The sequence below is a fragment of the Saccopteryx leptura genome, chromosome 1, assembly GCF_036850995.1.
Source record: "Saccopteryx leptura isolate mSacLep1 chromosome 1, mSacLep1_pri_phased_curated, whole genome shotgun sequence".
Taxonomy (NCBI): Eukaryota; Metazoa; Chordata; class Mammalia; order Chiroptera; family Emballonuridae; genus Saccopteryx; species Saccopteryx leptura.
The window spans coordinates 79,503,501-79,523,233 of record NC_089503.1 but is presented as its reverse complement, the minus strand read 5'-3'; the positions used below and the strand labels follow the sequence as shown (position 1 = coordinate 79,523,233).

General features: G+C 47.1%; 1 protein-coding gene across 1 annotated transcript in view; it reads right to left on the bottom strand.

Moving 5' to 3' along the window:
* Positions 1-19,488, bottom strand: part of HEPHL1 (hephaestin like 1) — an 84,610-nt gene extending 65,122 nt beyond the window's left edge. Inside the window, exon 1 of the mRNA XM_066360727.1 lies at positions 19,292-19,488. Coding sequence (XP_066216824.1) covers positions 19,292-19,461 — 170 coding nt within the window. The 5' untranslated portion in view covers positions 19,462-19,488. The remainder of the gene's footprint in view (positions 1-19,291) is intronic.
* Between the last annotated feature and the right edge of the window lie 245 nt (positions 19,489-19,733).

Sequence of the window (19,733 nt, the reverse complement as noted above, 5' to 3'; positions counted from 1 at the left end):
ACCAAGACAGGCAAACCACAAAAGAAGACAAGGGAAAAGCAGAAAACCAGCTCTTCCCATGAAGGGCAAGGGATCAGGGAAGCCCCTGCAATTGTGATAGCAGGAACTGTGTGTCCAAGCTCCTGGTCTGTCCCACTTTATAGTGTAGAAAACCAAAATCCCTTAATCCAATATACAAACAAGGAAGTCTCCGATACAAAGCCACTTATCCAAGGCATAATTGGATTCCTCATGAGAGTACACCACCCAGATCATACAATCAGTCAAGGGTGTGGGGAAAAACCCAGTCCCAAAACCAAACCCCAGGCTACAATGACCTGGCCTGCCTATAGCCTGTCCCCCACACCCAATATAAGTCACAAGCGAGCAAACATATATATCATATTCACAAACCCATTTGACCAACAGATCTGGAGGCCTCTTCAATGCTGATGGCAATAACAGAGAGAGGGAGCCCCAGTCTTTGCTTTATTATACATATGGCATAGACAATTAAAGCCTTTAAGCCAATATACAAATAGGAAAGTCTCTGATACAAAGCCACTTACCTGAGGCATAAATTGGATTCCTCATAAGAGTGCACCACCCTACATCATGCAACAGTCAAGGGTGTGGAAAAAAATCTTAGTGTTGAAATGATCTTAGTATTAAAAGATCTTAGTATTAAAAGATCCTAGTATTAAGAGATCTTAGTATTAAGAAAGTGCAAAAGTCTCAATCCCAAACCAAGCCTTAGGCTACAATGGCCCTGCCAGCCCACAGCCTGTCTCCCACAATTATCCTCAATTTACTGATAAGGAAATTAAGACTAAGAGACTTAAGTGAGAAAGCCAAGAGGCACAAATAGTGTTCACAACCAAAGTAAGGAAAAACCAAAAGACTCTAAAGCAGTGGTCCCCAACCTTTTTTGGGTCACGGACCGGATTAATGTCAGAAAATATTTTCATGGACCGGCCTTTAGGGTGGGACGGATAAATGTATCACGTGACCTAGACAAGCGTCAAGAGTGAGTCTTAGACGGATGTAACAGAGGGAATCTGGTCATTTTAAAAAAATAAAACATCATTCAGACTTAAATATAAATAAAATGGAAATAATGTAAGTTATTTATTCTTTCTCTGCAGACCGGTACCAAATGACCCACTGCTCTAAAGTCACCTTGTTCAGCCTGACCAGTGGTGGTGCAGTGGATTGAGCATTGACCTGGAACACTGAGGACCGAGGTTCGAAACCCCAAGGTCACCAGCTTGAGTGTGGGCCCATCTGGCTTGGGTGTGGATTCATCTAGCTTGAGTGTTGGTCAAATAAGTTTGTAAATGTGATATATATGTTTGCTCGCTTGTGACTTATATTGGGTGTGGGGGACAGGCTATAAGCAGGCCAGGTCGTTGTAGCCTGGGGTTCGGTTTTGGGACTAAGCTTTTCCCCACACCCTTGAATGATTGTATTATCTGGGTGGTGCAGTCTCATGAGGAATCCAATTATGCCTTGGATGGGTGACTTTGTATCGGAGACTTCCTTGTTTGTATATTGGATTAAGGGATTTTGGTTTTCTACACTATAAAGTGGGACAGACCAGGAGCTTGGACACACAGTTCCTGCTATCACAATTGCAGGGGCTTCCCTGATCCCTTGCCCTTCATGGGAAGAGCTGGTTTTCTGCTTTTCCCTTGTCTTCTTTTGTGGTTTGCCTGTCTTGGTGAGACACCAATAAATAGGATGGCCCCCCATCCTCTGACTCCGCCATTTCTTTATCGTCTGCCCGAATCCAATGGGAACCTGCATGTGAATGGCCACGATGGCGGCTCCTGGCCTTACAACTGGCGTAGTTTCCGGCAGGATTCAGAGATTGGTATGGAGCCACCACCCTTGATGGGTGGGGTAGAATACTGGTTGCTGCTCTGGCTCCCCATGGCTGTCCTTTTAGGGGCCATGGGCTACATGTTTTTTACTCAAGAGGAAACTGCCCGAGGTCAAAAGCTTCAGTATGAATTGAAAATAGAACGGCAGAAAAGGCTGGAATTGGAGCGAGCACTGGAGAAGGAATTACGGGTTCGTGATTTGCAGTTTACCCTGGAAGTTGAACGTGTTCACCGGCAGTTGTTGGAGAAACAACTGCGGATTCAAGAGCTCGAGTCTCAGCTTCTGGCCAAAAGCCAGCAGCCACAGGAGCCTAAACGGTCACCAAAGGAGCAGCAGCATCCGTGCCGGTGGATTGGCTTTGAGTCAGCGGGAGCAGGCGCTTGCGACTCCTCTTCTGAGTATGAGAAGGCTCAGGCTGAAGCTGCCATACGCACACTGAGAGCCCGACCAGTTGTCGCCAAGAAGGTAAAAACCCAGCAACAAAGAGTCCCTCAGGGGCAGCCACAGCCTCCAGCCCAGGTAATGGAACACTCTGTGGTCCGGCCCTATACCCAGGCAGAGCTGATGGAGTTGGGGGGCACAATTTAGGCAGAAACCTACTGAATCCCTGGTAGCCTGGTTACTACGATTATGGGATATAGGGGTGGATGGCATCATGCTCTCCGGAACAAAGATAGAGAAATTAGCCGCCATTACCACACACTCTTCCTTGAGGCAGCGTCTTCAGAACTGCCATGGCAACCCAGGAGACCATACCCTATTAGAATGGGTGATGGCTGCCATTTGTATGGTCTGGCAGAATGCTGGAGAACTGCCGGGGGCAATGAGTCGGTGGCAGTGCTACAGTGAGTTAGTAAAGGTCCTTCGAGAACTAGGTATGAAGAATGCTGTTTTCAACCCTGGGTCTCGTGGGCCAGACGAGGAAGTGTTTACGGCCAAAATGAGGGAATTTGTCCTTGCTAGCGCCCCGTCAGCCCTTTTTGGGTCACTTGTGGCTATCTTGGGCCCCTATGTGGGGCAGCCCATCAATGCAGTTACACAGATGGTAGCAGATTTGGGAGAGCTGGAGGCCGCTCGGGATCATAAAGCAGTGAGGGCTGCTGCCTATGTTTCCCCCCCAACTAACAAGGGAAACGGGCCTGTAAAGGTTACCCGAACACAGATGTGGGTAGACTTGATTGTGGCTGGAGCAGATAAGGGGAAATTGGATGGCCAGTCTAATAAAATTCTTTTGGAGCTTTGGCGGCAGCTTAAACCAGAACAGAAGTTCCAGCCACTGAGACGAAAGGCCCCAGCAGCTACCAATAAAACGTTTGGTGTGCGCACAGCTCGGTTACAAGATTATATGATAGAGACGGCCAAGGGAGAGGGGAACTCCCAAGACCCACTGTACCAGTTTGAATAGGAAAAAGGCCGAGGGACCCGTCTAACGGGGATGGGCGGGGACCGGAGGCCACATGTGGAACTGGCTATCCACTGGTCCCCTTCCAATGTACAACAGGTGTTGGCCTTAGTGGATACAGGTGCAGAATGTTCCCTTCTCTATGGAAACCCAGAGTGGTTTGCTGGGACCCCAGTGGCCATTGACGGTTATGGGGGCCAAACTGTTCAAGTGAAGCCAATAACTATTCCATTGGGGATAGGGAGACTGCCTCCTAAGCCATATAAGGTGTATGTATCTCCTATTCCTGAATATATTTTGGGGGTAGATGTCTTGCAAGGACTGTGGTTGGAAACTACAGCTGGGGAGTTCCGGCTGCGGATCAGGGTTGTGAAGGCAGTATTGCGGGGACATGCATCACATTCCCCTTTGCAATTACCCGTCCGTCGGCGTGTGACTAACACCAAGCAGTACCGCCTGCCAGGTGGTTATGAAGAAGTCACAGGGACAATCCTTGAACTAGAAAAGGTGGGGATCATCCGGCCAGCACACAGTCCTTACAACTCCCCGGTATGGCCTGTGCGCAAAGCAGATGGAACCTGGAGAATGACAGTAGATTACAGGGAACTTAATAAAGTTGTTCCCCCTTTGCACGCTGCTGTTCCTTCAATAGCTAACATGATGGATCGGCTAAGCCATGAGTTGGGGACATACCACTTTGTGGCAGACTTGGCCAATGCTTTTTTCTCTATTGATATAGCCGCAGAGAGTCAAGACCAATTTGCCTTCAGTTGGGAAGGGAGACAATGGACCTTTACAGTGTTACCCCAGGGCTATTTGCATAGCCCCACCTTGTGCCATGGACTGGTGGCTGCTGACCTGGCTAAATGGAAACAGCCAGAGGTAGTCCGCATGTACCATTATATTGATGATATTATGCTAACTAGTGATTCTCTTTCAGAATTGGAGCAAGCAGTCCCTACCCTGCTATCCCATTTGAAAGCATGTGGCTGGGCAGTTAACGAGAACAAATTACAAGGACCTGGGTTATCTGTTAAATTCTTGGGAGTTGTCTGGTCGGGTAAGACAAAAGTTATCCCTGACGCAGTTATAGATAAGATTCAAGCCTACCCCATGCCCACTACGGTAAAACAGTTACAGGAATTCTTAGGTTTGTTGGGGTATTGGTGAGCATTTATACCGCATTTGGCTCAGTTACTACGCCCCTTGTACAACCTTATTCGAAAAGGGGTTCGCTGGGATTGGACTGAGCAGGCGCAAGGTTCATTTGCAGCTGCTAAGAGAGCTGTCAAGGTGGCACAGGCCTTGAATGTGTTTGATCCTGCCAGGCCCTGTGAGCTGGATGTTCATGTAACCTCGGAGGGGTTTGGATGGGGCTTGTGGCAGCGGACAGAGCGCCTACGGCAACCTATTGGATTTTGGTCCCAATTGTGGAAAGGTGCTGAAGTTCGTTACTCATTAGTAGAGAAGCAGCTGGCAGCTGTGTATGCTGCCCTCCTGGCAACTGAGAGTATTACAACCACAACACCAGTTACAGTCAAAACAACATACCCTATAGCTGGATGGGTGAGAGATTGGGCAACTAAACCACGTAGTGGTATGGCCCAAATGTCTACCCTGGCCAAGTGGGGTGCCTATCTGCAACAACGCTGTGCTCTTAGCACCAGCCCATTGAGGGCAGAACTGCAGGAAGTCTTGGGTCCAGTCACCTATGCGACTTTAGAGTCAGGTGTAACTGGGGCTCAGGAGGCAGAACCTGAGGTCAGTCCCTACCAGGAGGGGCGGGTGCCCATCCCCGAAGATGCCTGGTATACTGATGGTTCCAGCAGGGGCCAGCCTGCCAAATGGACGGCTATCGCCTTCCATCCGGCCACTGAGACTATTTGGATGGACACGGGTACAGGCCAAAGCAGCCAATGGGCAGAATTAAGAGCTGTTTGGCTAGTTGCCCATAATGAACCTTCACCACTGGTGATCTGTACTGACAGTTGGGCTGTCTATCGTGGACTGACCCTTTGGATTGCTACTTGGCACATTAACCAGTGGATGGTAATGCACCGTCCATTATGGGGTCAGGCCATGTGGCAGGACTTATGGGAAATAGGACACCAGAAGCAGGTGACAGTATATCATGTCACAGGTTATGCCCCTCTAGCCCATCCTGGGAATGATGAGGCAGATACGTTGGCAAGGGTGCGATGGTTGGAGACTGCACCTGCGGGTGATGTGGCACAGTGGCTCCACCGGCGCCTGCTCCATGCAGGACAGAAAACTATGTGGGCTACGGTTAAGGCTTGGAACTTGCCTGTGTCCTATGCAGAGGTACTTGCAGCCTGTGAGCAATGTGCAGTATGTTCCAAGGAACACCCTCGGAGACCACTGGTGTCACCTGGACAGATCCAGAGGGGTCATGTCCCACTGACACGATGGCAGATAGACATCATTGGACCCTTACCAAAGTCAGAAGGGTACCAGTATGCAGTCACTTGTGTAGATACTGCCACCGGGCTGCTTGCTGCTTACCCCGCTCGTAACCCTGACCAGAGGGCAGTCATACAGGCTCTGGACCGCCTGAGTGCTGCATACGGGCGACAGCTGGTCCTTGAAAGTGACAATGGTACCCACTTCACTGGTTCAACGGTGAGGCAATGGGCTCAAAAGCTGGGGGTGGACTGGAAGTACCATGTTCCCTACCACCCCCAGGCTGCTGGTATCATTGAGCGTTATAATGGACTCTTAAAGCAGGGACTGCGACAGGAGGGGGGCACCGGCTCTCTTACTGGATGGACACGCCGCTTATGGACAGTACTTCGGATTTTGAATGAGCGACCTCGACGGGGAAGCCCAGCTCCAGTAGAGGCCCTCCTGCATCGGACAGCTGCCCCTATTCAGTTGCAGATACGCACCAAGGACATTTTACTCAAGCCAGGTTTCGGACAGCAGGGCAACGTGCTCTTGCCTGCTCCAACAGCCCTTCTTAAAGGACAACGGCTTCAATGGACTTGGCCCTGGACTGTACAGGCCCCCCATCTGAGATGGGTGGCCTTGTTGGCACCATGGGGAAAGGGGTTGGAGGTGGACCTCCAGTTAACTCCTTGGGCAACCAGCACCTGGCCACCTAAGGTAGAAGTGTATTATCCCTTGAGTGCTCAAGGGGACAGCATTTTGAAGGGCACCTTTGTAATTTCTTTATGGCCAATAATGAGTTCCCCTATTTTACTACACATAGAACCAGCAGATGCTGGTGTATTGGCCAATAAGGTTTGGTATGCCCGCTCAGGGCGGCCTCTGGTGCCAGCTACGGTGCTGTCTGCAGACAAAACTCTGGCCTGTATTCTGCCAGAGGGAAAAGATTTGCCTCTCTTGGTGCCACTGACAGCTCTCTCATTTCGCCCATAGTTTTTGATCTGTTAATCCTATTGCTGTAGTTGGTACTATTTCTGTTTATGCAATGTATCCTACCTACTCCTTGCACAGTGACCATCATGGAAGATGCCTGTGGTTTAGATTGTAAAGCGAGCAAAAGGGGTGGAATGTTGGTCAAATAAGTTTGTAAATGTGATATATATGTTTGCTCGCTTGTGACTTATATTGGGTGTGGGGGACAGGCTATAAGCAGGCCAGGTCGTTGTAGCCTGGGGTTCGGTTTTGGGACTAAGCTTTTCCCCACACCCTTGAATGATTGTATTATCTGGGTGGTGCAGTCTCATGAGGAATCCAATTATGCCTTGGATGGGTGACTTTGTATCGGAGACTTCCTTGTTTGTATATTGGATTAAGGGATTTTGGTTTTCTACACTATAAAGTGGGACAGACCAGGAGCTTGGACACACAGTTCCTGCTATCACAATTGCAGGGGCTTCCCTGATCCCTTGCCCTTCATGGGAAGAGCTGGTTTTCTGCTTTTCCCTTGTCTTCTTTTGTGGTTTGCCTGTCTTGGTGAGACACCAATAAATAGGATGGCCCCCCGTCCTCTGACTCCGCCATTTCTTTATCGTCTGCCCGAATCCAATGGGAACCTGCATGTGAATGGCCACGATGGCGGCTCCTGGCCTTACATTGAGCATGGCATCATAGATGTGACCCCATGGTCTCTGCCTTAAAGCCCAAGGTTGCTGGCTTGAACAGGGAGTCACTGGCTCAGCCAAAGCACACTGGGCAAAGGCACATATGAGAAAGCAATCAATGAACAACTAAGGTGCTGCAACGAAAAATTGATTCTTCTCATCTCTCTCCTTTCCTGTCTGTCTGTTCCTCTCTTTCTCTCTCTCACTCTCTCTCTCTTTAAAAAAATAAAATAAATAAGTAATAAAGTCACCCTGTCCATTTGCCCCCTTCACTCAACACCTCCCTTTGGCTTTTGCATTTAACAACACTTCATATGCACTTACTGCATTCCCAGCACTTTGCTAGGTGCAGTGTGTTGGTCAAATAAGTTTGTAAATATGATATATATGTGTTGGTCAAATAAGTTTGTAAATATGATATATATGTTTGCTCGCTTGTGACTTATATGGGTGTGGGGGACAGGCTATAAGCAGGCCAGGTCGTTGTAGCCTAAGGTTTGGTTTTAGGACTAAGCTTTTCCCCACACCCTTGACTGATTGTATGATCTGGGTGGTGCACTCTCATGAGGAATCCAATTATGCCTTGGATAAGTGACTTTGTATCAGAGACTTCCTTGTTTGTATATTGGATTAAGGGATTTTGGTTTTCTACACTATAAAGTGGGACAGACCAGGAGCTTGCTCACTCAGTTCCTGCTATCATGATTGCAGGGGCTTCCCTGATCCCTTGCCCTTCATGGGAAAAGCTGGTTTTCTGCTCTTCCCTTGTCTTCTTTTGTGGTTTGCCTGTCTTGGTGAGACACCAATAAATAGGATGGCCCACCATCCTCCGACTCCGCCGTTTCTTTACCATCTGCCCGAATCCAATGGGAACCTGCATGGGCCAGGCGGCTGCTTTGATAGTGACAGCCATGGCTCCTGGCCTTACAATGTTTGCTCGCTTATAGTTTGCATTGGGTTTGGGGGACAGGCTGTAAGCAGGTAGGGTCATTATAGCAGGACTAAAGGAGATGTAGGATCAGGTAATAAAATGAAAAAGTGAGGCCACCAAGCAGGTACAGAGCATGAGCAATGAGAAAAAGGTTATAGGCTGGGACCCAAGTCTGGGAGGGGAGAAATGAGAGGTATGGATGCAAGTAACATCTGGAAAAAGACTGACCATGAACTGTAAAATTCCAGGTTGAAGAATTTAGGTTTTTTATAAAGTGCTGACATGCTAATCAGTACTTAAGGACCATCCTAATTAAAGTGGTGTGCAAGTTTTAGAGGAGTCAAGCAAAGGGGAGAGCAAACATGAGGGCGGGGTGGCTGTCAGGAGACCAGAGATGATGGAGGTGGTGTGTAGTGTTGCAACACAAAAGAAAGGGCAGATGTGAAAAAAACAGGATTCTAAGATTTGATGTGACCAGATGCCGCCATCTTGAGGCCCCAGGGTGAAAGGGACACTCAGTCTTGGGGTCTGGGAGCTTGAGACAATAGCAGCACTGGTGACACTGCTTCAGAGGTGGCCATACAGTCTTCTCCCAGGAAGGAAGAAGTCCCGTTCCCACTCTCAGTCTGTGTGCTTAGTGCAGAGCTCCAACCCCAGACTGGCTTCTTCTAGAATCCAAACTCCCCCACTCCTGGGTACAGCTATCCTACTGCAGCTGTGCCCCAGCTGCAGTCAGTCTTGCACAGGTACCTGCATGCATTCAACAAACTTTATGTCAAGCCTGGTACTCAGTCCTGGGCAACAGAGAAAAAAGGCAAAACCCTGAAAAAGCTCTCCTTTTGACAGAGAGGGACATGAGAACACAGATTATGTTCTGGGGCATCTGATCTGGAGTGGAAGACAAGCAGGGGAGGTTCCCCGGAAGAAGCAATGCCTAAATATGGTCTCAAAGAGCAAACAGGAGTTACTCAAGCAGTGATATGGAAAGGGCTGATGTAGTAAACACTTTCTGGAGTTTGGCCAAGTCAGTGCCCACACTCCATTCTTTGATCTGAGAGCATACCTTCCCCATTCTCATGCTAAGTGCTTTGCAGGAGGCTCCACCTCTAGCTCCAGTGATAGAGCAAATGACTCAGTCTAACTTATTAGACATCAGCCCCCTCAGATATTGGTGGAGGCTTAGTGATCCAGGCTTCGCCAATTGATGGAACTGGGCAGGGCTGACACATGTGGGTACCTAGGCAGGCTAGTCATCTGCTGCTCTGGGCAGATAATATGTGGTTCCAACTGATATTTTCAAAAAATACTTGTTCAGCTCTTACTTGGAGGAAAATGGGTTCTGTGGAGAGGAGAAGGTGACCTGGTGGTGGCAGGTCTCACCTTCCCCTTGGTCACAAGAAGAAGGAACCCACCCTACAGTTCACTGGACTAATCCTCCTTGGAAGGGACTTTAGTGACCACCTGTTATCGCTTAAACACATACCTTGGGGTCTCCTCCTTTCACCTCCCAAACCCCCTTCTCAAGCAGGTGATTATTTCCAACCACATACAAGGTCCACCCTACAGAAGTTCTGGAAGTAGTCATTTTCTCCACATCAATGTCATTTCCAATAAATTTTGTCCCCCCAGCGATGCCTCCAGCACACCAGTGATGTTCTAGTGCCCTTTTAAAGCTGAGGCCCAGCTGCTCCGCCTCTTATTCTGGCTCAGAGGAGCCCTGGAAACTCTCCCACCTCTGAGACCAAGGCCATTCCTGTTAAGAAGGGACTTATTGCTGAGAGATTTGATCATGTCCTAAGATCACATTGGGTGGTCTGGGCAGGTTGTATGCCTCAGCTGATTAGAGCAAGAAAGCACTTTTTAACTTTAAAACTGTGTTATATTCTGTTTAAAAGCTTCTCTCTTTTTTGTTTTATTGTCCTATCAGCTTCAGTTCATAAATTACAAAAAGACAATGTGTATGTAAACCCTACTTGTCAGCAAGTCCCTGGGAGAAAGAAAACAGTCTCTGGAAGGCAAGTCCAGCAAACCAAAGCTTATATAGGTTACTCGGTGGATTTCTGGGAAGATGTTCACCAGATATTTTCTTGTAGCCACCAACTCAATCCCGGACCCAGGTATTGTCAGATGCACAGCTGACGCTTGAGCAACGTGGGTTTGAACTGTGTGGATCCACTTACATGCAGATTGTTCTCAATAAATAGTCAGTCCTTTGGATCCTTCAGTTTCACAACCACACATTCAACCAACCACGAATAGAAAACAGTGTTTTAGCAATCCCAAAAGGGGATTCCCCACTGCAGTTCGAAAATACTGTTGAACATCTAATCTCCTCACATTTCTGGGCTTCCAACAAAGACACACACACACACTAGCACACACACGTGCATGAGTAAACACACATGCAAATGCATGCTGAGCAGAAGTTCCTTATCATGAATTGTCTGGCAGAGCCAGACAGGAGGCGAGCGGCTAGTTTGCCTGGTGTGCTTCAGTCCTGTGGTCCTTGGTGAAGCCCAGTGGGTGAGAAATGCACCTCTGTGGTGTGACCCCTGAGATCTGAGGGTTACGTGTAACTATAGCACAACCTGACTTATTCTGACTAACCCAATTCTGATGTGGATGCAGGTTTGGATATCACGTTTCTATAGTGCTTAGCACAAAAACAGTAGGAACTGTCCAGAATCATAGTAACTGAAACCGTAGGCACTTTGGAAAATGGAAAAAGCAGGGAAGGAATGGAAGTAACAGAAAGCAGTCTTTTCAGCGTCTATGCCGCCCACCACCCCTAAAGACATCATGCATTTGTAACAGGACAGAAACTCCAGCTCATAAGAGTTCTAAAAGATGCAAATCGTGCCCCCAAACAAAGCAAGTGGAGACCTAAAGGAAGCCATCCACAGGAAGCAGCCTGTGGTGTAGCTAGAGCACAGGCATTAGGATGCCTGCTTTGGTGAGCAGCCTTCCCATATTGTTTAGGGGTCCCCAAACTTTTTACACAGGGGCCCAGTTCACTGTCCCTCAGACCGTTGGAGGGCTGCTACATACAGTGCTCCTCTCACTGGCCACCAGTGAAAGAGGTGCCCCTTCTGGAAGTGTGGCGGGGGCCGGATAAACGGCCTCAGGGGGCCACATGCGGCCCGCGGGCTGTAGTTTGGGGATGCCTGGAAGACGGTCCCACCATGAGGGGCTGAGCAATCACTACTCTCAGGTTCATTCCCAACAGATGTTCTAACATTCTGACTCCAACTGAGCAGGTGTCTCTTCCCTGCTGTGAAGGAATCCAGCCAGACTGGGAAGTTTCACATTAGTAACTGCTTTAAGGATGTAAAATGTTTTCATTGCCAAGGCCAGAAGGAATACTGCCAAAGGAGACACCTTCCAAAAGCAGGTGAGATTAACCATGGCGGAAATGACCTGCCTGAAGGAATCATCTGATCAGTGCTGAGGTGGACCCCAGGTTAGTTTCTAAGGATCTCCGAGCTCCTAGGGGGTGGTCATTTCACTAGACAATCACCAGATCCATTGTCTCCCACAGCCTGGATCTTTTCATGGGATTTTTCCCCATCCATTCAACCACTGAGCAGTTGTTGAACCTCTACTATAGGTGGGACATTAATCTAAAAACTGGAGCCAAGCCCTGGCCGGTTGGCTCAGTGGTAGAGCATCGGCCTGGCGTGCAGGAGTCCCAGGTTCGATTCCCAGCCCATCTGCTTCTCCACCCCTCCCCCTCTCCTTCCTCTCTGTCTCTCTCTTCCCCTCCTGCAGCCAAGGCTCCATTGGAGCAAAGTTGGCCCAGGCGCTGAGGATGGCTCCATGGCCTCTGCCTCAGGTGCTAGAATGGCTCTGGTCGCAGCGGGGCAGCGCCCCAGAGGGGCAGAGCATCGCCCCCTGGTGGGCTTGCCGGGTGGATCCCGGTCGGGCGCATGCGGGAGTCTGTCTGACTGCCTCCCCGTTTCCAACTTCAGAAAAATTAAAACTAGAGCCAATGTGTGTGATTCTCAGTCCCTGCACTCAAGAAACTCACCATCTGGTTGGGAAGACAAAGCATGTGCATTGGACAATAAGTAGCAACACCCACTTTGCTCTATGAAGTAGCAAATATATCATATAGAGCTGAATGTCTGAGTGTGTGTGGGGCAGGGTGAAGATAAACTTCAATCATTATTGTCACAATATGAGCAAGCAGCTGTTTTCTGAGTTTGAGATGGGGTACTGTTCACCGAGGAGGAAACAGAGCTGGATTGAGGTGAGCGACACCCGGCAGAGAAGGGTGGCGTGACGATTATACACGGCAGCTCAGGTGCAGCCCCACCCTCCCTAATGAGACTGGTGATTCCAATGCCGTCCCACTAAGAATGTGCTTCTGGTCACATCCTCTCACACTGGCGCCCTGGCACTGCCTCAGTCTTGAGCTCTTCCTTTTCCCACTTCATCTCCACAGAAGCTTCTCAGAATACACGGGAGGCATGTTGAAAACAAACTCATATAGCCAAGGGAAAAGAGGATGAGCTTGAATCCCAACTTCCCCAGTCGATGTTGTGAGACCTCGGGGAAGGATGTTACCTTCTCTGAACCCCAGTGTCCTTGGCTGGCAACCAGTGATCATGATAGGGCCATCATGGAGAGTAAACGAGAGAACAAGCGGAGCCCCACACAGTATCTGGATAGTGAGCGCTACATCGATGGTAGTTATGGGAGTAATAATTATTCCTGGCAAAGCTCTAATGAGAAAAGAGGGAAATGTTATCATTCCAAGTGTCTTTCCTTCAGAGATCCTGCTCTTCCAAGGAGCCCTAGAGATAGGAGACACGCTGTGATGGCTAACACGTCCTGCGTGCTAACCCAGTGCTGGGCCTCACCTGAGACCAGTCTGATGGGTTGGGAGTGGCTTCCAAAGATAAGTCCACATCCTGATCTCCTTATTTGGAAAAGAAGCCTTTATAGATGTGATTAAATTAAGGATTTTGAGATAAGGAGATGATCCTGGGTTATCCCAGTGGGTCCTAAATGCCACCAGAAATGTTCTTATAACAGGGAGAGTAGACACAGAAAGGAGAAGGTGATGTGAAAATGGAGGTGGAGATCGGAGTGATGGCTGGAAGCCACCAGAAGCTGGAGCAGGCAATGAATGGATCCTCCCTAGAGTTTCCAGGGGAGTGTGGCCCAGCCAACACCATCACTTCAGATTTCTGGCCTCTAGAACTGGGAGAGAATAAATGTCTATTGTTTTAAGCCACCCAGTTTGTGGTCATTTGTTATAGCAGCCATAGAAAACTCATACACCCACCACCACCACTGAACAAGGGCCATCATTTTCCCTATTTTACTGATGAGAAAATGGAGGCAAAGAGAGATTCAAATACTTGCATAATGAGTGGAGCAAGAATTCTAAGTTTCTCAGTTGATACCAGAGCCCCACTTCCACCAGCAAGCCAGGCTGCCTTGGCATCTCTGTTAGACCACTGCTGAGCCACACATGGCTGAGGAACCCACCCTGGGTCTCTTGGTCCCCCTGACTGGGGCAGAAGATCTGTCACTCTTCTGCATGACATGGAAAGCTTTTATGACAGTGCTTTACTACGATAACATCATAGTAAGGACTTAATGACAATTAGCTAGTAGTGCTGTCCGTGAGGTCTCTAGGATCCCATTAACCAGGGCATGGGGCCCCCTATCTGGAGGTGAGAAAGAGAAGAGGGGACCAAGATGGTATTTGTAAAGGGTGGAAGCAGGGACAACTGAGGTAGGAGAAGGTGACAGGCTGTCAGCGGCCTTACCAAATTCATGTTAAATTTCTAGGTAACAGAATTAAGTCCTGCTGTTATTCATGCCCCAAATCACATAACTCTATAAGACTGTATCTTCAAGCCTCTTTTGTGACTTGGAGTATCCAATGAAATATAAGTAGAATTTGTTGAGTGGGGTTTCTATGAGAACCCTTTAAAGGGCTGATACAGCAGGAATTGTGTTCATTCTAATTTTCCCCTTTCCTTCTTCCTTCCTAGAGCATAGATATGAGGGCTGGAATTCCAGCAGCTGTTTTGTGACCATGAACTTGCATGAGGAGTGAAATCACGTGCTAAGGATGATGGGTCAGAAAGTTTTAAGGCTTCTGAAATCTTATCATACCAGCTGTTCTACCAGCCTCAGACTGTCCATATCTAAAGTTCTTTATCTTAATTTGTTTAAGTCACTCTATTCTTGTCACTACTGGCAGCCACAATCACTAACTGATACAGGCAACCCTTAGAGATTCACATGGTATCAGGCCCAGCACATGATTTTTTTTCTGCTGATAAGATAAAAGTTAAGATTTGAAAGTTACTATCTGTCCAGGATAAAAATTAAGATTTGAAAGTCACTATCTGTCTAGGACTAAGCCCTAATAAGACAAAATTCTTCCCATTATTTCAAAGTTTACAAAAGCCTTTCTCTTCCCCCACCTGCTTCCTTTCGGTTGGCTCTTCTAGATAGACATATGGGTCTCTCCTTCACACCCACCCCGGGGCCTGGTCCTAGGGAGTGCTCAAAACCCTTTGCCATCAGCTGGACCGGCACAGTAATGTGGTTAAGTGAACTCCCTTACCAGGCCCTACACACTGGGGGTTTGAGCAGTTGTCAGCCACTCTCATGTCCAAGTGTGGTTCTGCCTGTGAGTTAGTGCCCACAAAAACCTCTGCATTTTACTAGGAATAAAAAGCCTGCATGTGGTGTTGCCTAATGAGGGCTTTGGTGAGAACTGTGGCTTTAAATAAGGTGACCCCACTCTGGTTTCATTAAACACAAGGCTTTACCACTGAAGCACAGTCACACCTTAATTAAGAGCTTTATGAGCTCGGGCAGGACTGGCATGAATGGATCAAATGCTGACACCGTCCCCGGGGAAGTCAAAGGAGCCCTGTGTCTCCATTAAGCACAACAGGGAAGAGGGGAAATACTCATCAGGGAAAAAATATTTCTAAATAGAATATAACTCCTACATCCTATACTTCCTATAAAATATTAGTGCATAGAATTTCAATTATATTTTTGAACCCTATGATGAAACAGAGCTACCAAGTTGGAAAGTTAAATTAAGTCATCTGAGTGCAATAGTTTGTCAGTAAAATGATCTCAGCACATCTTCTGTCTCAGCCTTGTGAATCAAGATTTATTAGGCTCTTATTGCTGCCTAACTTTGGCTTCCAAGGTTTTTTACATCACTGAAACTTTAGCACTCACCTTCTTATTCCCCTAATTTTTGCCAAGTGACTTTAGGAATTCTATTTCAATTTCTTTGTCATACAAATGAAAGAAATTGATGTTCAGAGAGACTGTGTAGTGTGCACAAGGTTTTACATCAAGCGCAGGTCAGAGCAAAGATTAGAAGTCAGACCTCCTGGTCCCTATTTCAGGCTCTTTCCATTCCCAGGTGAACACTGGGAACCTGGTGTTCTTAGACCTCTAAATATCAGACATTGGTTCTGGATATCCTAAAGAGCACACAGTCCTCAGAAACACTACCTGCTCATCCTGCGGGAGGCTGAGTGACAAGCATGGTCGCGTCGCCCAAGGCGACTCTTTGTTCCTGGGGCAATGGCGCACACAGAGCACACATACCAAACTCTATACATGTCCCACAGTCTTGGCATCTTCACATGTGACAGCTGTGACATCTGTGAATTGTAGTACCTGAAACATGTATCCTGTGGTCTTCAAACAAGGATCAGCCGTCTACCACAACTGTGCCTTCTTAGGGACTTGCCCAGAGCCCCCGGCCACACCAGTAGCACTTCCTAACATAATTGTTGATAAAAACTAATATACAGCTTGACCTGTGGTGGTGCAGTGGATAAAGCATCGACCTGGAATACTGAGGTTGCCGGTTCAAATCCCTGGGCTTGCCTGGTCAAGGCACATATGGGAGTTGATGCTTCCTGCTCCTCCCCCACTCTCTCTCTCTCTCTCTCTCTCTCTCTCTCTCTCTCTCTCTTTTCTCTAAAATGAATAAATAAATAAACAAAAAACCCCACTAATATACATGCACACTCAACCAGGCTCCCCTCTGAAGAGCTAGGAGTCACCCCGCATTGATGCTGTCTCTTCACACGCCGGAAGGAATGCTATGGGGCTCTGGCATCTACACACTAGCTGCCCCTAGAAGGCAGGAGTATTGTCCTATGGAACCCCAACATCTGTTAAACCACCACACTCTAGCTAATATTGAGCTGTGTTACAATCATGGCTCTTTTCTTTTTCCCTTTTTTTCCACCATAACTATTTTTATACAGTTTTTTGCACTTCCTTTGAAGCACCATCTTATGGCTGAAAAGAGAGCCCCTAACTTCCTCCTTGACCCAGTTTTGTGGAAACAGCATTCCAGTATTTGAGTTTTTAAAGTATTTGGGGTTTCAGGTAACCAGTTTGGTCACTGACACAGTGACCGTTTTCAATGTCTCACTGAGAAGAATGAAAAGTGGACTAAACCTGGCTTTGGTAAGAAATGGGTCTTTCTAGTGACTCCTTATTACTGGAATCCCTGGCTTCCTCAACGTTGAGTTTAATTCAGCAGGAAAGGATCACCTTTGCCGAGAAGCAAGTTTCATGGTAAAAAAAAAAGAAAAAAAAAAGGAGGGAGGGCTCTGGAGCCAAAGCAAGGTGAGTTTGTACTGCCTTTACTCCGCGAACTCTGCCAAGTACTTAGTTAAACCTCAGTTCCTGGCTTGTAAAATGGGAATAATAACATGTGCAAGCAGAAATGAAGTAAAAGTCTCTAATGAAATCCCTGTGTAAGTAAGCATAAAGAACAAAGAATACTGACATGGACATTTTAGTAGAGAAATAGACTTCTTGGCTCTGGCCGGTTGGTTCAGTGAATAGAGCATTGGCCTGGCATTCAGATGTCCGAGGTTTGATCCCTGATCAGGGCACAGATGAAAAGAGACCATCTGTTTCTCCTTTCCTCCCTCTCCCCCTTCTCTCTCTCATCACCTCTCGCAGCCAGTGGCTCATTGGTTCAGGCATCAGCCCCAGGTGCTGAGGATCACTGGGTTGGTCCAAGAGTCATCCTCAGGCACTTGATGCCCTTAGGTTGATTCAAGCATTGGCCTCAGATTGAGGTTGACGGGTGGATCCTGGTCAGGGTGAATGCAGGAGTCCATGTCTCTATCACCCCTCCTCTCACTTAAAAAAAAAATCTTTTTTTATTCAACCATATGGAAAGGTAGTCCAATATTACCTTGAACGTAAGGAATATATTCACTACACACAATACACAAATCTCGATTAGTCTTGCATCCAATAGCTGCTCACAATGAGTATTTTCTATTGAGCTTTTTTCTTTTCCTTTTTTTTTTTCTCAGCAGAGGAGGACAGCAGAGCTCTTTGTTTAAGGAAGAGCATTAGCAGGTAGGGTAGTCTTTCAATCTGGTATCCATTTATCACAGTGAAGACTACCATACCAATGGTCAGTGCATACAGGATTCAAAGAAACCACGAGCTTTCTTTGGGAATAGCCAATGGACTCTAATTTCATTATACAAAGCTTAAGGAAAAGTCTTTCTTGGAAAAGCATCATCCTTCTTTAATGATAATAATAAAACCCAACTATGACTGTGTCACCTTTGTGGCATAACCTGGAAGTTGTGTTTCTAAGCCAACTGGGTCTTTGGTCTTTCCCCAAGGCAGGTGGATCTGGCTCTGAAAGACTTGTTGGCAGACCTTGTGTTGTTCCTGAATATTATCAACTAATCTCATCTTTAGAAACTGGAATTAGGATGTTGAGGCAATGAGCTCTGCCTACCAAAAAAGAAGGAAGCATCTGAATATCCAACAGTGGTTGCCAGAGCATCTCAAAAGATGTTCTAAGAAGCACAAAGCTGACAATAGGCATGACAATTTCTGAAGCCAGAGAGTGACTTCAAAGGGAACTCAAGGGAATGAATAAGAGATAGAAGACACTGGACCCTCCAAGAGAGATGAGAAGCAAAGGCTATTTTCTGCAAAAATAAAAAATTAGGGATATAAAACTTTCTAGAACAATCTCATCCAGCTTTGCCATGGGCTCTTGGGATATTACATATTGCCTTCAAATTGAATGAATTGGGGCTGGAACAAGCCTTTCACCAATGAAAAAGCCATTGCTTTCTTTCTTTCTTTCTTTTTTTACAGAGACAGAGAGAGTCAGAGAGAGGGACAGATAGGGACAGACAGACAGGAACGGAGAGAGATGAGAAGCATCAATCATTAGTTTTTTGTTGTGACACCTTAGTTATTCATTGATTGCTTTCTTGTATGTGCCTTGACCGTGGGGCTACAGCAGACCGAGTAACCCCTTGCTCGAGCCAGCGACCTTGGGTCCAAGCTGCTGAGCTTTTGCTGAAACCAGATGAGCCCACGCTCAAGCTGGCGACCTCGGGGTCTCGAACTTGTGTCCTCCACATCCCAGTCCGATGCTCTATCCACTGCACCACCACCTGGTCAGGCGAAAAAGCCATTTCTAATGAACTCAAGAAAGCTCTTAAAACACCAGCCAAACTTATTGTAATGATCCCTCTTTTAAACATTGTAAAGCAAAGAATTTCCAATGATGATGTTTCATTTCAAAAATTAAAACTAAGAAAACACTGTTTTGTAACAGTGTGGAATTCTTAAAAATTCTCAAATTTCCATCCCAAAGATTACCATTCTTTTTTTCCCCTTTCTTTCTTTTTAAACAAACTGAGTCTAGAACCCCCTTGAAGTTACCAGAAGTATCTAATGAAAACTGTCCATTTATAGAATGAACCATTATTCAAGTACCTGGTTGTGTACATGGCTCTTTGCCGACAAGGCTGGGAATAGAAGGTTCAACAAACAGAGTAAAAATGTCTCTCCCAACATACAAACCCACCCAGCCTAGGGCTTTCCAAGCAAACGCAAAACCCCCTCTGTTGATTTAGATCAACTCACCCCCATTATAACTACCACCCAAGGAATACTACTTTCCACATGATGAGTGAGAAGAAAACCAAACAGGGTGTCTATAGGGACTCTATGATCACTCACTTGTCTTCTGTGAAACTTTTCCCAGTAACAATGTTCTTCCCTTGGGGTACATAGTCCCAGTATTCTTCCACAATCCCAATGTGGTATGTTCTGGTAACTGCACCAGCCAGCCCAGACACACCCAGGAATGTGATGAGAAGGATGAAGTCAGCCTGTTGCTTCCAAGGCATTTGTGGATGTAACTCAGACAAGCTGCCTGTGCAGGAGGCAACCCTGCCTGTCCCTCCCCCTCACTCAGAGCTAGTTATAAATGGGAAATGAACAAGGCCCAGCTCCTCCTCCTAGGAAGCTTGGGGCTAGGACAGAGGCTGACAACTCATACAAGCAGAGCAAGCTGGATGGGAGTATTGCTATGAAAACAAAGCTTTTGCCAGCCATCCAAGAAATTTGTAACTGGCTTATTTATTTAGTGCCCAAGCCAAACAGGCCTGTTTCTGTAGGT